Source organism: Haliotis asinina, chromosome 10 (assembly GCF_037392515.1).
Source record: "Haliotis asinina isolate JCU_RB_2024 chromosome 10, JCU_Hal_asi_v2, whole genome shotgun sequence".
Lineage (NCBI taxonomy): Eukaryota > Metazoa > Mollusca > Gastropoda > Lepetellida > Haliotidae > Haliotis > Haliotis asinina.
The window spans coordinates 23,093,827-23,114,612 of NC_090289.1; the positions used below are offsets into that span (position 1 = coordinate 23,093,827).

Genomic DNA, 20,786 nt, shown 5'->3' on the forward strand with positions numbered 1-20,786 from the left:
ATGTAATCAGTTCAGGGTTTATTTATCAACCAATATTTACCTCCAAACTCCTTCAGTACAAAGTCCCTCACATGTATCTCTGTATAGCAGACATAGAGAATGTAATCAGTTCAGGGTTCATTTATCAGTCAATATTCACCTCCAAACTCCTACAGTATGAAGTCCCTCACATGTATCTCTGTATAGCAGACACAGAGAATGTAATCAGTTCAGGGTTTATTTATCAGTCAATATTTACCTCCAAAATCCTTCAGTACAAAGTCCCTCACATGTATCTCTGTATAGCAGACCTACAGAATGCAATCAGTTCTGGGTTTATTTATCAGTCAATATTCACCTCCAAACTCCTACAGTACGAAGTCCCTCACATGTATCTCTGTATAGCAGACACAGAGAATGTAATCAGTTCAGGGTTCATTTATCAGTCAACATTCACCTCCAAACTCCTACAGTACAAAGTCCCTCACATGTATCTCGGTATAGCAGACACAGAGAATGTAATCAGTTCAGGGTTCATTTATCAGCCAACATTCACCTCCAAACTCCTACAGTATGAAGTCCCTCACATGTATCTCTGTATAGCAGACATACAGAATGTAATCAGCTCAGGGTTCATTTATGAGTCAAAATTCACGTCCAAACTCCTACAGTACGAAGTCCCTCACAAGTATTTCTGTATAGCAGACATAGAGAATGTAATCAGTTCAGGGTTTATTTATCAGTCAATATTCACCTCCAAACTCCTACAGTACAAAGTCCCTCACATGTATCTCTGTATAGCAGACATAGAGAATGTAATCAGTTCAGGGTTTATTTATCAGTCAATATTCACCTCCAAACTCCTACAGTATGAAGTCCCTCACATGTATCTCGGTATAACAGACATAGAGAATGTAATCAGTTCAGGGTTTATTTATCAGTCAATATTCACCTCCAAACTCCTACAGTACAAAGTCCCTCACATGTATCTCGGTATAGCAGACCTACAGAATGTAATCAGTTCAGGGTTCATTTATCAGCCAACATTCACCTCCAAACTCCTACAGTACGAAGTCCCTCACATGTATCTCTGTATAGCAGACACAGAGAATGGAATCAGTTCAGGGTTTATTTATCAGTCAATATTCACCTCCAAACTCCTACAGTACGAAGTCCCTCACATGTATCTCGGTATAGCAGACATAGAGAATGTAATCAGTTCAGGGTTTATTTATCAGTCAATATTCACCTACAAACTCCTACAGTATGAAGTCCCTCAAATGTATCTCGGTATAGCAGACCTACAGAATGTAATCAGTTCAGGGTTCATTTATCAGCCAACATTCACCTCCAAACTCCTACAGTACGAAGTCCCTCACATGTATCTCTGTATAGCAGACACAGAGAATGTTATCAGTTCAGGGTTTATTTATCAGTCAATATTCACCTACAAACTCCTACAGTACGAAGTCCCTCACATGTATCTCGGTATAGCAGACATAGAGAATGTAATCAGTTCAGGGTTTATTTATCAGTCAATATTCACCTACAAACTCCTACAGTATGAAGTCCCTCACATGTATCTCTGTATAGCAGACCTACAGAATGTAATCAGTTCAGGGTTTATTTATCAGTCAGTATTCACCTCCAAACTCCTACAGTACAAAGTCCCTCACATGTATCTCTGTATAGCAGACACAGAGAATGTAATCAGTTCAGGGTTTATTTATCAGTCAATATTCACCTCCGAACTCCTACAGTTCTACAATGCCATGTTGCCAGTGAAATGTGAAAATGCTTATTTCTTGCTGTTCAACGAGGCACCCAAGTGAATATAGTGGTGTATTGCATGGGGGCCTGCTACTGACAGTCTAATGTGACAGATCAGTAAGTAATGACCTCCTGGCAGGACACACCTATTGGTTGTTAATTACCTGTACACACTTAGAACACGTTCACTGATTCAGGTGGAACATCATTCTCCTGTCTGTTTAGGGATTTTGTGGAGAGTTACAAGCTACAACTGGATAAAACTGAACTGGTTACCCTTACAATAACGATTTACACTCAAGACCAGATTCAGTGGGAGATGTTACACTCAGGAATAGGTTCAGTGGGAGATGTTACACTCAAGAATAGATTCAGTGGGAGGTGTTACACTGAGGGCAAGATTCTGTGGGAATGGTTGCACTCATTAGTATATTCAGTGGGAGGTGTTACACTGAGGGCTTGATTCAGTGGGAATGGTTGCACTCATTAGTATATTCAGTGGGAGGTGTTACACTGAGGGCTTGATTCAGTGGGAATGGCTGCACTTGTGACTATATTCAGTGGGAGGTGTTACACTGAGAGCTTGATTCAGTGGGAATGGCTGCACTTGTGACTATATTCAGTGGGAGGTGTTACACTGAGGGTAAGATTGTGTGGGAATGGTTACACTTTTGTGGGAGGGGTTACACTCAGGACTAGATTCTATGGCAGGGGTTCAAGTCCTTGAACTCTTAGGTATAGTTATCCATTCAGTCATATGTAATGATATTCAAAGATAATTTAAAGTCCAAATTCTGCTTTTGAATATGGATATCATTCATTGGTGAAATCTAATGCCAGCACTTTAAGACGGGAGTGGGTTATAAAAGGCTCAGTTTGTGGTTCATAGAATAGAGCCTGCTGGTGCAAATATGGCTATGAATATTTTAGTCTCTATTTTACACAGCACAAGGAGGACAATGTAACGAGACACTGAATCCTCCTGTAGGAACATATCTGAATATTCCCAGACCATACCATACATCTCTTTATAACCTTGTGCTTATGGTAATGTGATAAAATGGTTTAACTACATCTTTCATAGTCAGCCTATCAAATAAACTACTTAATCTACACATACAGTCACACTAGAATCAGCTAATAATCTATACCTTCAAACAGCTTCTAGTGTTATAAATCTCCAGGCCCCGATTTCTCGTAACATACTTAAGTCTGAGTTTTGATTTAAGTTTGATTGGAGTTTTCACTCAAACTTGATAAAAAGCAGGAAAATGCATTTCCCAGAATGAATTGAAATCGATATTAAACTCAAACTTAGTAGGCAATTTGTGATTGATAGATGACTTAAGTTGTAATGAGTTAAAAATTTAGTCGTTTCAAACTCTAAAACTCTGTTTGAAATTTGAGTATAACATATGTTTGTTTTCAGAAATTGGGGCTAGGTCAGTTCACTATGTTATCTTTTAGTACAGATGTGGATTAGATATGGATAGATATATTTAAGTTGTAAGTATTAAGGACAAGTATTTCCAGATAGTCTTGTGCTGAACAAAAACATGTCTTTGTAGGAGAGAAACAATGACTTATTTTTTTTCAAACCAGACACAGATTGTTGTAACCTAACTCTGATCTTATGAATCTGGGAAATCAGTGCAAAATGGAATTTGCTTAGGCTTAGGCATTCACACACAGCTGCCATTTATATGAACTGGGGATCTGTCTTGGGATGGATGTATCTACAGTGCATCGCTCTTTGCAGCCTGAATACAATGTAACAAGCGTACATCACCCCTGAAACACATCAGACACATGGAGTCTGTTCCTGCAGTTTCGCTAAAGGAATTTTCAAATGTCTACCAAGTCCTGCAGACGAGGCATTCAGGCAAGGATCTAATGTACGATTGTGAAGGTGTTTTTCTAATTGTTTGAGTAATGTAACAGACAATTCTGCCAGCATGTGTGTGGCTCCTTTTCTCCACACCTGTCCACATGCTTCACAACAGACAATCAGCTCGGTTACACTATGCAACATTATGAAGGATACATAGGTGCAAAAACATACACAATCTGACAATGTCATTTAGAAAGTAGTTGTGGAAAAGTTTGCTGTAACCCAGTTAGTACTGTCCTTGTGGTGTGAACATCTAGGTGGATGTCAGTGTTTCACAAGCAGCACCTTACCTTGTCAGAGTGTTCTATTGTCATCTTGTCATACTTGTCCTTCTTTCTTTCTCGCCGATCACGTGACTTGCGGGTGTCCATGCTGCTATCGCGACTAGCACTTTTCCTATCAGATGTGCTTAGTCTGAAACACCATTACCAACACACAATGAGCTGTATGAAGAACAATCGAATGCTTCAAGGTGTACATGCACTAACACCAAAATAATCCATGACACAGCACTCATCAACAGGCATCACATGGACATTAAAACAGAGTTGATTGGAAAAAGGTGTTCATATTGAAATGATTAATGTCAAAATGACAGAAAAACTATTCCATGTACAATCTGTCATTGTTGGCAACAAATGTGGAGTATAATGTGTTCTACTTGAAACAAGAGACTTCTGGTGAATTGTTTCCAGATTGTAAGCACTGACATGCACACTGGCACAGCAACACAACTGTTTTATTCTGTGTACACGTATTTCTGATGGGTATGCTGATAACACTAAGTACATTTTATGACATGCAATCTCGCCTGAACCTGATCTAAAACACATACACAACTTGTCACCAAGACGCCTTACAAATCTACTGTAGTCGAAGGCTCTTTGAACATCAAAGTTAGAGATGTTTAGAACTTTCCTTGAGAGAGACATGCATATAGATGTATGACATATTATCCTTCTGAAGGGACTGTGGAGGAGAAAAGTTGAGGGGTGGGCACTGAAGATGCCAGATATATTGATACATTGATCCATCAAAACCATCTTACTCCTACCTGCCATGTTTGTGCAGCTAGTGATTTAGAAGATAAACACTCTTGAATAATGACCTACTACACCCACATTGTCCCACAAGGCAAACAATGGCTACAGGAGCACATCTGTATATATAATGTGTTCCTCAAACAAGAAAATTTGTTTCAACTAACACTTTTTTACTCCACTCATGTGTAATGTTTTGGGAGTTAGTTATGCTGTTTGCAATACACTTTTCAGCTAAGTGTCAACACTCCACCACCTCTGTCAGGAGAACTTCAGTCTGCACTCTCTCTGTAAGTGATAGTGATATGTTCCGTGTATGTACAGTGAGACTGTGTGACTGCATTGGGTAGGGCTGCATCCATTATGTATGCCACAGTCCAGACATCTTCAGTTTGAACCCTTGATTCACCATGAATCTCTGGTTTATCAGACTAGAAAAATGTCTGTGTCAAAAACCTGCATACAACGGAAATATTCAATTACAAATGAGCTCCTCTCTCTCACAGTCAGTATTGGGTGGGTGGCTGGGATGGGCTGAAAATCTTTTTCACAGTTATGTGAAGTGCCATAAAATACCTACTAGCAGATAATTACATTAACATTATAAATGACAAACACTAACAACAGGTATAAACCCTTAACCTAACGCATCTTACATTGTCCATGACAGAAAAATGTAACTTCCATCAAGGGTAAAATGTCTGCAAGTTTTATCAAGGCATCGTCAAGAGAAGATGGAATGTGAGAGCAAGCATTTGCCCCAGACGGAGAGTGGTGACACAAGTTGCATACTGTCCTCCCCCTACCAGCACAGCGGACATGGTATGTAAGTAGTGAACCCATCCTCTCTGTTACCACCAAACCTAGCCAAAATATGACTAGTACAATCACTAAGCCCCCACATTAAACAAGTGACACAGGGATTGGAACGCAAAGATGACACCATTGTGAGCGTAAACTGTTTCTGCTCACACTTTCCTGTACCATTACATCAGTGGGTGTCACTGACAGACTACCCCTCAATAACAACCAGTAATCACAGTAGAAAAGGTGTACCTAAACTGGACTGTCAAGGCTGATTGACAAAAAGTCTTTCTTCAAGTACTACTGCAGCTTCTGCTACCATGACAACACATACATGAGTTAAAGTAGTGAACACAATCAGCACTCTTACAGCATCAGGTTTCCTGAGAAAAACTTTGATGCTCATGCATGTATGATTCATGTCTTGGAGGGTGTTGTCTTCCTCAGAACCTTTCCTTCCCTCACCCAGGCCACAGAACACTTCCCTCTCACCTGGGCCACAGAACACTTCCCTCCCTCACCCGTGCCACAGAACACTTCCCTTTCTCATCCGGGCCACAGAACGCTTCCCTCTCTCATCCGGGCCACAGAACGCTTCCCTCTCTCACCTGGGCCACAGAACACTTCCCTCTCTCACTCGGGCCACAGAACACTTCCCTCTCTCACTCGGGCCACAGAACACTTCCCTCCCTCACCCGGGCCACAGAACACTTCCCTCCCTCACCCGGGCCACAGAACACTTCCCTCCCTCACCTGGGCCACAGAACACTTCCCTCCCTCACCTGGGCCACAGAACACTTCCCTCCCTCTTCCCTCTCTCACTCGGGCCACAGAACACTTCCCTCCCTCACCCGGGCCACAGAACACTTCCCTCCCTCACCCGGGCCACAGAACACTTCCCTCCCTCACCTGGGCCACAGAACACTTCCCTCTCTCACCCGGGCCACAGAACACTTCCCTCCCTCACCTGGGCCACAGAACACTTCCCTCCCTCACCCGGGCCACAAAATACTTCCCTCCCTCACCTGGGCCACAGAACACTTCCCTCCCTCTTCCCTCCCTCACCCGGGCCACAGAACACTTCCCTCCCTCACCCGGGCCACAGAACACTTCCCTCTCTCACCTGGGCCACAGAACACTTCCCTCCCTCACCCGGGCCACAGAACACTTCCCTCCCTCACCCGGGCCACAGAACACTTCCCTCCCTCACCCGGGCCACAGAACACTTCCCTCCCTCACCTGGGCCACAGAACACTTCCCTCCCTCACCTGGGCCACAGAACACTTCCCTCCCTCTTCCCTCCCTCACCCAGGCCACAGAACACTTCCCTCCCTCACCCGGGCCACAGAACACTTCCCTCCCTCACCTGGGCCACAGAACACTTCCCTCCCTCACCTGGGCCACAGAACACTTCCCTCCCTCTTCCCTCCCTCACCCGGGCCACAGAACACTTCCCTCCCTCACCCGGGCCACAGAACACTTACCTCTCTCACCTGGGCCACAGAACACTTCCCTCCCTCACCCGGGCCACAGAACACTTCCCTCCCTCACCCGGGCCACAGAACACTTCCCTCCCTCACCCGGGCCACAGAACACTTCCCTCCCTCACCTGGGCCACAGAACACTTCCCTCCCTCACCTGGGCCACAGAACACTTCCCTCCCTCTTCCCTCCCTCACCCGGGCCACAGAACACTTCCCTCCCTCACCCGGGCCACAGAACACTTCCCTCCCTCACCCGGGCCACAGAACACTTCCTTCCCTCACCCGGGCCACAGAACATTTCCCTCCCTCACCTGGGCAACAGAACACTTCCCTCTCTCACCCGGGCCACAGAACACTTCCCTCCCTCACCTGGGCCACAGAACACTTCCCTCCCTCACCTGGGCCACAGAACACTTCCCTCCCTCACCCGGGCCACAGAACACTTCCCTCCCTCACCCGGGCCACAGAACATTTCCCTCCCTCACCTGGGCCACAGAACACTTCCCTCCCTCACCCGGGCCACAGAACACTTCCCTCCCTCACCTGGGCCACAGAACACTTCCCTCCCTCACCTGGGCCACAGAACACTTCCCTCCCTCACCTGGGCCACAGAACACTTCCCTCCCTCACCCGGGCCACAGAACACTTTCCTCCCTCACCCGGGCCACAGAACACTTCCCTCCCTCACCCGGGCCACAGAACACTTCCCTCCCTCACCCGGGCCACAGAACACTTCCCTCCCTCACCCGGGCCACAGAACACTTCCCTCCCTCACCTGGGCCACAGAACACTTCCCTCCCTCACCTGGGCCACAGAACACTTCCCTCCCTCACCTGGGCCACAGAACACTTCCCTCCCTCACCCGGGCCACAGAACACTTTCCTCCCTCACCCGGGCCACAGAACACTTCCCTCCCTCACCCGGGCCACAGAACACTTCCCTCCCTCACCCGGGCCACAGAACACTTCCCTCCCTCACCTGGGCCACAGAACACTTCCCTCCCTCACCTGGGCCACAGAACACTTCCCTCCCTCACCCGGGCCACAGAACACCTGACATGTCTACAGAAACTGTTGTTGTAGTGCTGTTGCCATGGTTTATAGCAATATGATTATATGAATGAAGTCCAGGACAGTGGGCCATCTATGGTCAGAACATGCTACTTGTCATACCTGTACATGCATGGAGAGAGTAGAGTTGGAAACAAATGCCAACAATTGTAAGGAATTATTTTTTTATCAATTAAACAGGTTAGTCTGCTGTTTTAACAGATGGAATAAGCACTGTATTCACAAGTACATATGGAACTATATCCACCACTGAGAAAGATTTTTTATGGGTCCTTGTTAAACATAATATACCTCATTTGAAAATCAGAGTCATAAGACACAGTTTATAAGACATACACCTGTACATGAATCACAGAGACTTTACACGACATACACCTGTACACTAATCACAGAGACTTTACATGACATACATCTGTACACTAATCACAGAGACTTTACATGACATAAACCTGTACAATAATCACAGAAAAGTGGACTTTCATTACTTAAGACAGGAGTTTGATAAAAGCCTGCTCTTTTAGTCCTACCTCATGAACCCTCTCACACGACTGACACCACTACAATCCTTCTCTACATAATTTGAATGCAGATAAACCTCGCTTTAAATTTTGTTCTTCTCAGGGAAATATTTCCAAACTGTTCATGTTCTGAAAGGAAGAAAAATCCAGAACCATTCACCACTTCCTTGTTGGGATGACCAACAGTATATCTTTGGGAGTCTTTGACAGAATGTCCTGTTTTCATTGTGTCAGTCATGGTGTCATGCTTGATGGAAAAACTAATTTCCTTTGAATTTACCAATTTACCATTCTGGACTGGCAACATTTTGAAGCCTGGCTGGAATTATTTCATACACTGCAATTGATGATGTCACAGTACTGGGTATTCAAACAAAATTCAAATGTATAAGGTGCATTTACATGAGAAGCATTCTAAAAATGAATCAACATAAAAGAGTGGGTTATAGATAATGGACAGGGGCACATGCATGCACGCATGCACGCATGCACGCACGCACACACAGATCACAAACAAAGTCAAACAAAGCCTAATGATGTCATTCTGCTAACAACTGGCACCAGTGACATCACAATGCAAGGGACATAACTGGATATGTCAGTAAATGTGAAAAGTATACTGAACAGCAAAAGAAACTCAAAATGTTTTTGTCAAGTTTTTTAAATAGAAGATATAAACATGAATCCTTATTTTCATGAGATTCATTTTTTCAAACTTGCGTTTCTTTTGCTGTTCAGTATGTAAATCAAGTTGCTAGAAAAAATATATAGGTTAATCAGTTGTAACCTGTAATAGTTCCTATGTTGTGAAAGAACAAAAATAGTATTTTCATGTGAACTTGCCCTTTTAGCATGTCATGGGAAAATTGGGTCCATTTTGAAAAACAATATTTTCAGCACCATAAAGCATTAATCAATTAGTATGATGAACATTCCTTTTTTGTCAATACATATTGTTCTGCATTTCTGCCATCTTGATGACAAACATTCCTCCCAGTCATTAATGGTCTTTCGTGCCATTAACGTCCATGATGCTATATAGAAGGGTTATTATCATGGTGAGGTAAACTGCTGGCATTGTATTCCACTGAAAGGTATGGGCCACTGAGGCACAGCATGTGGGTTGGCAAGGCATTTCTGTCTGTGTTGCCTTGTTGCTTAGTACCTGTGGTACAAGATATTCGAGAAAGACACCTATGTATGATTTACTGTCTGTAATACTGATATCCCTTGCATATTTTTACATTAAGCCTCAACCATGCCTCATATGTACTATGTTTTACATGAAAACACAGGTGCTCTGTGAACAGTGCCTGGAACACCATAATGATTTCAGGAAATTCTTTAGTCTTCTGGTACCATGTCACAATCAGTGAGACAACAGTTCACATTTACCTACAATAATGCACAATCAGTGAGACACAACTCCACATTTACCTACAATAATGCACCATCAGTGAGATAACAGTTCACATTTACCTACAATAACGCATCATCAGTGACATAACCGTTTACTCTTTTGGCCACACAGAAGATTAGCTTTTGTGTGATAAATATTCTAATCATGGTCACTACTCGGAATCTCCTCTTAACTCAGCAATATTCCAGCTATATGGCAGCGATCTACAGACACAGAGAATGAGTGACTAGTGCTATGCCATACTCAGCAATATTCCAGCTATATGGCAACGATCTACAGACACAGATGCACATAGCCTCTGTCAGTATCAGCGTGGATTAGGGCTGGGATGGGTCAAATGTTCCCCTTGGACACCATACCTCCCCCATTACAGTTGCTGGAATATTGTGGGGTGTGGTGTTAAATAAACTACACTCTCCTGTATGTATCTGTCTACTTAAACAATACAAGTTTTCATCAATCATTGAATAACATATTACATTGTTTAATCTAGCAGTCACATGACCACCTCGGGTTCAGGTACTGAGATGGGTACGATTTTGAAAGTGTTATGTGACCTTGAAAATAAGGTCAAGTTCACCCTGAAATGACAGTTGTCTGAGTAATCACTTAGTGTAGGCTGTCAAGATATTGTGTGCAATATTTTATGAGATATTGTGTTAACATAAGCTTGAAAAGTGGTCATGGTGACCATGAAGATAGGTGAAGGTCTGCCAAACAGACTGGTGTCTGTGTAATCCCTCAATGTAGGCTGTTACCAAATTTGAAGACATTGGGTAAACATGAAGTAAACAGGAATCTGGATGTACGGATGGATGCTGCTGAATACAATATTAGTCCCCGCTTCTGCATTGAGGGAGGAGTACCTCGTTTTTACCATGGACCTGAATTATACATTCCTAAGTTATGGGCTTTGAGAATATGAAAAAAAACCATTTCATTCAGAAATCCAAAACTACCAAAAGGTACCAGTTCACTACTAGACCTACTTATGAATGAAATTTGGTGATAGAACAGTAACAGTTTTTAAGTTCTGCACTGCCACCAATTTTAGTCTGTCCAACTTCTTGACACTGAAACACAAAAAAATATTTTATTCATAAATCCAGAACTACCAAAAGGCATAAATTCACCACCAGATCTATCTATGTACCAAGTTTGGTGAACAAATATTGAATGGTTTGAAGGTTATGCTCCAGTAACGACAAATGTGGATGGATGGACAGTCATATGGTACGATGTATGGACAGAGTTCACTTTAATACCCACTGCAAAAAGCATTGCGAGGCAGATAATGAAATCTAATGATATTCTTTAATCAAATGAGAAAATACCTGTACCAAGTTTCTTACCTGATTTCCACTCTGTCAAGTCACATGACTGGTCATGTGACATGAAGTAGCAACCTGTTAAGAACAATGGCGTTGGCCTAATTCCTTGCATTGTATTAGGATGTGTGTAGGCTACAAGCAGATGGGCACACAGGGGGGCTCTGCTGGGAGGTTTAGGTTCTCTATCCCAGCATCTTTCACACATTATACATATTTGGGAGGCCAAATTACATCTGTAGACAGTTTGTCTCTGGTGTACACAGGAAATGTTATGATAATACCACATGATGTGACCCACTCCTCATCCTTAGGTCACCCAGATCATCACCAGTGGTTAGTTTTCAGTCTCACAGAGGAGATTTACACAAACTCCCCAAAATAGCAGCAGGCAACAGTAATAGTGTGTGTGGAGTTTGGAAGGTTATGAGGAGTTGCGTCCCTAACCATGCGTAAATAAATGTTCCACTTATTATATTATGGCAGAAACACAATCCATAAATGCTGTGGAAAGGTAGATCTCCCACTGTGATGCTTGCTGGAGCAAAGAGAAAGCATGCTTGAGGTACACACACCACAGGAAACACATACTGAAAACACATTAGAGAGAGGCAAGAGGACACATACTAGAGAGGACAGTTCATTGGTAGTATCTGTTATCAGTTATGGATTGACCATCTGGAACTGAGATGTGTGAATTCTACCTTCTCTGAAAATATTCTGTGTTACATGCACAGAACCCCTTCACCTCAAGTTGAGGATCACTTGGAACACAGACAGCACCTGGTCAGCAATTGAAAGAATGTGATGTCTTGTCTCCATCAATGTGAAGCAAAGACCACAGGAATGTAGACATTATAAGCTTTCAGCAAAGAAATATGGAAATAGCTTCCCTATAAGTGAATATGGTTGACATGATTTCGAGGGTATTACGGCTCACATGAACGAATTAGGTAAATCTGGCTGACATGGTGTATTTTTTAATGCAGCACTCCGCTGAATGATGACAGTCTGAAAACATGTCTCGGTAGGACAATCCAATGATCAACAGCATAAGCATTGATCTACACAACTGAAATATGAAAGATATGTGCTCACAAGCCTGAGTTCACAAGCCTGATTCATCCAATATGGTTGGTAGCCTTTTATGAGAAGCATGGGTTGCTGAAGATCAATTCTAACTTCATTGGTACACACAGTTGTGAAGTTGCCATGATTCCACAGGTGAATATGGTTGACATGATTCCACATGTGAATATGGTTGCCATGATTCTACAGGTGAATATGGCTGCCATGATTCTACAGGTGAATATGGTTGACATGGTGCTACAGGTGAATATGGCTGCCATGATTCCACATGTGAATATGGTTGACATGGTGCTACAGGTGAATATGGCTGCCATGATTCCACAGGTGAATATGGTTGCCATGATTCCACAGGTGAATATGGCTGACATGGTGCTACAGGTGAATATGGCTGCCATGATTCCACAGGTGAATATGGTTGCCATGATTCCACAGGTGAATATGGTTGACATGGTGCTACAGGTGAATATGGCTGCCATGATTCCACAGGTGAATATGGTTGCCATGATTCCACAGGTGAATATGGTTGACATGGTGCTACAGGTGAATATGGCTGCCATGATTCCACAGGTGAATATGGTTGCCATGATTCTACAGGTGAATATGGTTGACATGGTGCTATAGGTGAATGTGGCTGACATGTGCGAAAGGTGAATGTGGTTGATATGGTGCCATGGGTGAATATGGTTGACATGATCCTACAGGCAAATACGGTTGACATGTACATTGAATATGGCTAACATGGATGGGATTCACATCACATCAAAACAACATGACATTCAAAGTACAACATGACATACAAAGTACAACATGACATATAAAGTACAACACGACACACAGACTGCAACAATTGTGGACACAGACTACAACATGAAATAGTGTGACCTACCTGACACAGTCAAATATGTGCAGATCCATGTGACAGATATATGTATTGTGACAGACTCAATCATCAACAGAAACACACGTATTTGTATGAACACTGTCTGCGCTTCAGATATTGAAATGTACCACTTGCTCCTCACAGCAAATCTATATCCCTAGTCGTGTGATACTTGTACATCAACAACACACCAACTTCCTCATTATAACACCCCCAGCTATTGGGGGAACACTCGGGGTCTGTGGCAATTTGGTTAGACCAGGTCAGGGAATATCTACACATGTGAGTTTGAATGACATTTGAACAATGCTAACACCAGACTGATATTTGGAGCACTAAGTTACCAACGTTTTTGTGGTGGTATCAGCACTATAGTGAGGCCGGTCGGTATGGAATCTATCAAGTGGCTGCTGAGATGTGGTACTTAGAGACAAAGCTCTTTGAGGCTGGATTCATTTCTTTTGCAGCTTGTCATGGTGCCAGCACTGCCACAAATAAACCCTTGACATGATATGGCACAGAAACAGCTCTAAATGTCCTCATTAGCAGAACTAGAGACCTGTACATATAGTTTTGTATCTGTATATTTGGTGAAGTTGCAATCCTACAGAAATCATCATAAATCTCCTGCATTACACTGGTGATTAGTATTCTCTGGGGAAATGATATCTGTTGTCCAGTGGTGCCACTTGACTCCACCTTACAGTTGGAGGACCTCATTCTCTTAACTAATGACATCTGTAACTCCCTTCTATATGGAAATTACACATAAATACTTTGGAAGTATTCAAAGTTCATAAGAGTGATACTGCCGACATGCATCTGTGTGACTCTATGTTCTATTTTACATCATTTGTGAACAGTAGATCCTAACAAGACTAAGGGACATAATCCATCATATCAAATCCTTCAGTGTAGACCAGCACTAAGAGAATATTTTCACAACTGTGTAATTGTTTCCACACTAGTTCTTCTAGCACTGTCTAGCCACACTAGACCACAACCAGCTCTATGTCAACAACACATTTGTCATGGCGATAGCCACCTGCCATCCTAGTTGATAAGGACACATTGCAATCCATAAATATGAATGGTTCTTTGTAATATTGTATTTCTCTACAACAAATTATCCCATATATCTCATTTCAATAACACAGTGTCCTGACATATGGAGTTCCATATACTACTCAGAATGGATTAAACTTAAACATGTTTTAAAAAACATTGTAATTCATACATAAAACAAGGTTATCTTCACATCCAACATGTGAATACCATGGAAAATAATCTGAGCACCATCCTTTATCCACACTTCCACACTGCTGAAGGGTCCACATACATTCACTTTTAATCACAATCACAAAGACAGAACCACAATGTTGCTATTTGTATTAAAGACACACAAGGTCAAGCTGATGTAGGATGATGGTAACAATGTAACAGTCAGCTGTTTGTATCATACACACACAATGCCAAGACAGAGAGTTGATAGTGTTCCCCCTAGGGTTCAGAAAGGGCAGGGTAAATTCATGGAAACAGGCACTTTATAGCCTCAATGGGCAGAGGGTGAGGATTATTGAAAAAACAACAAAATGTATCTGAAGTCAAATTGTCTTATGACTTCAATTCTAAAGTTTTTACTCTTCTCAGTTTGTATTTTAAGATTAGAATTTGAAAAAAGCATTTCAAATCTGGAAAATACACTCGTCATACTAAACGACTGTCATTGAGGCAAAAAAGGGCAGGGCGCAAAAGTCAAAGGGCAGGGCACTGTGCCCTCCTAGATGTGCCTAGGGGGAACACTAGTTGATGTAGGATGATGGTAACAATGTAACAATCAGCTGTCTGTATCAAAGACACACAATGCCAAGAGAGAGAGTTGATGTCTGATGATAATAACAATGTAACAATCAGCTGTCTGTATCAAAGACACACAATGCCAAGACAGAGAGTTGATGTAGAATGATTATTACAATGTAGCAGTCAGCGGTCTGTATCAAAGACACACAATGCCAAGGCAGAGAGCTGATGTAGGATGATAAAAACAATGTAGCAGTCAGCGGTCTGTATTAAAGACACACAATGCCAAGACACAGAGTTGATGTCTGATGATAATAACAATGTAGCAGTCAGCGGTCTGTATCAAAGACACACAATGCTAAGAGAGAGAGCTGATGTAGGATAATCATAACAATGTAGCAGTCAGCGGTCTGACTATCAAAGACACACAATGCCAAGGCAGAGAGCTGATGTAGGATGATGGAAACAATGTAGCAGTCAGCGGTCTGTATCATAGACACACAATGCCAAGAGAGAGAGCTGACGTAGGATGATGGAAACAATGTAGCAGTCAGCGGTCTGTATCATAGACACACAATGCCAAGGCAGAGAGCTGATGTAGGATGATGGAAACACTGTAGCAGTCAGCGGTCTGTATCAAAGACACACAATGCTAAGAGAGAGAGCTGATGTAGGATAATCATAACAATGTAGCAGTCAGCGGTCTGTATCAAAGACACACAATGCCAAGAGAGAGAGTTGATGTAGGATGATGGAAACAATGTAGCAGTCAGCGGTCTGTATCAAAGACACACAATGCCAAGAGAGAGAGTTGATGTCTGATGATAATAACAATGTAGCAGTCAGCGGTCTGTATCATAGACACACAATGCCAAGAGAGAGAGCTGATGTAGGATGATGGTAACAATGTAGCAGTCAGCGGTCTGTATCATAGACACACAATGCCAAGGCAGAGAGCTGATGTAGGATGATGGAAACAATGTAGCAGTCAGCGGTCTGTATCATAGACACACAATGCCAAGAGAGAGAGCTGATGTAGGATGATGGAAACAATGTAGCAGTCAGCGGTCTGTATCAAAGACACACAATGCCAAGAGAGAGAGATGATGTAGGATAATCATAACAATGTACCAGTCAGCGGTCTGTAACAAAGACACACAATGCCAAGACACAGAGTTGATGTAGGATGATGAAAACAATGTAGCAGTCAGCGGTCTGTATCATAGACACACAATGCCAAGAGAGAGAGCTGATGTAGGATGATGGTAACAATGTAGCAGTCAGCGGTCTGTATCAAAGACACACAATGCCAAGAGAGAGAGTTGATGTCTGATGATAATAACAATGTAGCAGTCAGCGGTCTGTATCAAAGACACACAATGCTAAGAGAGAGAGCTGATGTAGGATAATCATAACAATGTAGCAGTCAGCGGTCTGCATCAAAGACACACAATGCCAAGGCAGAGAGTTGATGTAGGATGATGGAAACAATGTAGCAGTCACCGGTCTGTATCAAAGACACACAATGCTAAGAGAGAGAGCTGATGTAGGATAATCATAACAATGTAGCAGTCAGCGGTCTGTATCATAGACACACAATGCCAAGAGAGAGAGTTGATGTAGGATGATGATAACAATGTAACAGTCAGCGGTCTGTATCAAAGACACACAATGCCAAGAGAGAGAGCTGATGTAGGATGATTATTACAATGTAGCAGTCAGCGGTCTGTATCAAAGACACACAATGCCAAGAGAGAGAGTTGATGTAGGATGATGGAAACAATGTAGCAGTCAGCGGTCTGTATCAAAGACACACAATGCCAAGGCAGAGAGCTGATGTAGGATGATGGAAACAATGTAACAGTCAGCGGTCTGTATCAAAGACACACAATGCCAAGACACAGAGATGATGTCTGATGATAATAACAATGTATCAGTCAGCGGTCTGTATCATAGACACACAATGCCAAGGCAGAGAGCTGATGTAGGATGATGGAAACAATGTAGCAGTCAGCGGTCTGTATCATAGACACACAATGCCAAGGCAGAGAGCTGATGTAGGATGATGGAAACAATGTAGCAGTCAGCGGTCTGTATCAAAGACACACAATGCTAAGAGAGAGAGCTGATGTAGGATGATGGTAACAATGTAGCAGTCAGCGGTCTGTATCATAGACACACAATGCCAAGGCAGAGAGCTGATGTAGGATGATGGTAACAATGTAGCAGTCAGTGGTCTGTATCAAAGACACACAATGCTAAGAGAGAGAATTGATGTAGGATAATGATAACAATGTAGCAGTCAGCGGTCTGTAACAAAGACACACAATGCCAAGAGAGAGAGTTGATGTAGGATGATGATAACAATGTAGCAGTCACCGGTCTGTATCAAAGACACACAATGCCAAGGCAAAGAGCTGATGTAGGATGATGGAAACAATGTAGCAGTCAGCGGTCTGTATCAAAGACACACAATGCTAAGAGAGAGAGCTGATGTAGGATAATCATAACAATGTAGCAGTCAGCGGTCTGTATCAAAGACACACAATGCCAAGAGAGAGAGTTGATGTAGGATGATAATAACAATGTAGCAGTCAGTGGTCTGTATCAAAGACACACAATGTCAAGAGAGAGAGCTGATGTAGGATGATGATAACAATGTAGCAGTCAGCTTTCCTATCATAGACACACAATGCGAAGAGAGAGAGTTGATGTAGGATGATAATAACAATGTAGCAGTCAGCGGTCTGACTATCAAAGACACACAATGCCAAGGCAGAGAGCTGATGTAGGATGATGGAAACAATGTAGCAGTCAGCGGTCTGTATCATAGACACACAATGCCAAGAGAGAGAGCTGATGTAGGATGATGGAAACAATGTAGCAGTCAGCGGTCTGTATCATAGACACACAATGCCAAGGCAGAGAGCTGATGTAGGATGATGGAAACACTGTAGCAGTCAGCGGTCTGTATCAAAGACACACAATGCTAAGAGAGAGAGCTGATGTAGGATAATCATAACAATGTAGCAGTCAGCGGTCTGTATCAAAGACACACAATGCCAAGAGAGAGAGTTGATGTAGGATGATGGAAACAATGTAGCAGTCAGCGGTCTGTATCAAAGACACACAATGCCAAGAGAGAGAGTTGATGTCTGATGATAATAACAATGTAGCAGTCAGCGGTCTGTATCATAGACACACAATGCCAAGAGAGAGAGCTGATGTAGGATGATGGTAACAATGTAGCAGTCAGCGGTCTGTATCAAAGACACACAATGCCAAGGCAGAGAGCTGATGTAGGATGATGGAAACAATGTAGCAGTCAGCGGTCTGTATCATAGACACACAATGCCAAGAGAGAGAGCTGATGTAGGATGATGGAAACAATGTAGCAGTCAGCGGTCTGTATCAAAGACACACAATGCCAAGAGAGAGAGCTGATGTAGGATAATCATAACAATGTAGCAGTCAGCGGTCTGTAACAAAGACACACAATGCCAAGGCAGAGAGTTGATGTAGGATGATGAAAACAATGTAGCAGTCAGCGGTCTGTATCATAGACACACAATGCCAAGAGAGAGAGCTGATGTAGGATGATGGTAACAATGTAGCAGTCAGCGGTCTGTATCAAAGACACACAATGCCAAGAGAGAGAGTTGATGTCTGATGATAATAACAATGTAGCAGTCAGCGGTCTGTATCAAAGACACACAATGCTAAGAGAGAGAGCTGATGTAGGATAATCATAACAATGTAGCAGTCAGCGGTCTGCATCAAAGACACACAATGCCAAGGCAGAGAGTTGATGTAGGATGATGGAAACAATGTAGCAGTCACCGGTCTGTATCAAAGACACACAATGCTAAGAGAGAGAGCTGATGTAGGATAATCATAACAATGTAGCAGTCAGCGGTCTGTATCATAGACACACAATGCCAAGAGAGAGAGCTGATGTAGGATGATGGAAACAATGTAGCAGTCAGCGGTCTGTATCAAAGACACACAATGCCAAGAGAGAGAGCTGATGTAGGATAATCATAACAATGTAGCAGTCAGCGGTCTGTAACAAAGACACACAATGCCAAGGCAGAGAGTTGATGTAGGATGATGAAAACAATGTAGCAGTCAGCGGTCTGTATCATAGACACACAATGCCAAGAGAGAGAGCTGATGTAGGATGATGGTAACAATGTAGCAGTCAGCGGTCTGTATCAAAGACACACAATGCCAAGAGAGAGAGTTGATGTCTGATGATAATAACAATGTAGCAGTCAGCGGTCTGTATCAAAGACACACAATGCTAAGAGAGAGAGCTGATGTAGGATAATCATAACAATGTAGCAGTCAGCGGTCTGCATCAAAGACACACAATGCCAAGGCAGAGAGTTGATGTAGGATGATGGAAACAATGTAGCAGTCACCGGTCTGTATCAAAGACACACAATGCTAAGAGAGAGAGCTGATGTAGGATAATCATAACAATGTAGCAGTCAGCGGTCTGTATCATAGACACACAATGCCAAGAGAGAGAGTTGATGTAGGATGATGATAACAATGTAACAGTCAGCGGTCTGTATCAAAGACACACAATGCCAAGAGAGAGAGCTGATGTAGGATGATTATTACAATGTAGCAGTCAGCGGTCTGTATCAAAGACACACAATGCCAAGAGAGAGAGTTGATGTAGGATGATGGAAACAATGTAGCAGTCAGCGGTCTGTATCAAAGACACACAATGCCAAGGCAGAGAGCTGATGTAGGATGATGGAAACAATGTAACAGTCAGCGGTCTGTATCATAGACACACAATGCCAAGGCAGAGAGCTGATGTAGGATGATGGTAACAATGTAGCAGTCAGTGGTCTGTATCAAAGACACACAATGCTAAGAGAGAGAATTGATGTAGGATAATGATAACAATGTAGCAGTCAGCGGTCTGTAACAAAGACACACAATGCCAAGAGAGAGAGTTGATGTAGGATGATGATAACAATGTAGCAGTCACCGGTCTGTATCAAAGACACACAATGCCAAGGCAAAGAGCTGATGTAGGATGATGGAAACAATGTAGCAGTCAGCGGTCTGTATCAAAGACACACAATGCTAAGAGAGAGAGCTGATGTAGGATAATCATAACAATGTAGCAGTCAGCGGTCTGTATCAAAGACACACAATGCCAAGAGAGAGAGTTGATGTAGGATGATAATAACAATGTAGCAGTCAGTGGTCTGTATCAAAGACACACAATGTCAAGAGAGAGAGCTGATGTAGGATCATGATAACAATGTAGCAGTCAGCTTTCCTATCATAGACACACAATGCGAAGAGAGAGAGTTGATGTAGGATGATAATAACAATGTAGCAGTCAGCGGTCTGACTATCAAAGACACACAATGCCAAGGCAGAGAGCTGATGTAGGATGATGGAAACAATGTAGCAGTCAGCGGTCTGTATCATAGACACACAATGCCAAGAGAGAGAGCTGATGTAGGATGATGGAAACAATGTAGCAGTCAGCGGTCTGTATCATAGACACACAATGCCAAGGCAGAGAGCTGATGTAGGATGATGGAAACACTGTAGCAGTCAGCGGTCTGTATCAAAGACACACAATGCTAAGAGAGAGAGCTGATGTAGGATAATCATAACAATGTAGCAGTCAGCGGTCTGTATCAAAGACACACAATGCCAAGAGAGAGAGTTGATGTAGG

At 42.8% G+C, this 20,786-nt stretch overlaps 1 protein-coding gene across 3 annotated transcripts in view; it reads right to left on the reverse strand.

Annotated features, from left to right (window-relative positions):
• LOC137297606 (serine-rich adhesin for platelets-like) overlaps positions 1 to 20,786 on the reverse strand; it is a 169,885-nt gene that overhangs the window by 101,991 nt on the left and 47,108 nt on the right. For 2 of the 3 annotated variants that reach the window (XM_067829462.1, XM_067829461.1), the window contains exon 3: positions 3,931 to 4,054. In XM_067829462.1, the coding sequence (XP_067685563.1) occupies positions 3,931 to 4,054 (124 nt within the window). Of the gene's footprint in view, positions 1 to 3,930; positions 4,055 to 13,278; positions 13,401 to 20,786 lie in introns of those variants that run through there. The other variant, XM_067829463.1, reaches the window with a different exon arrangement.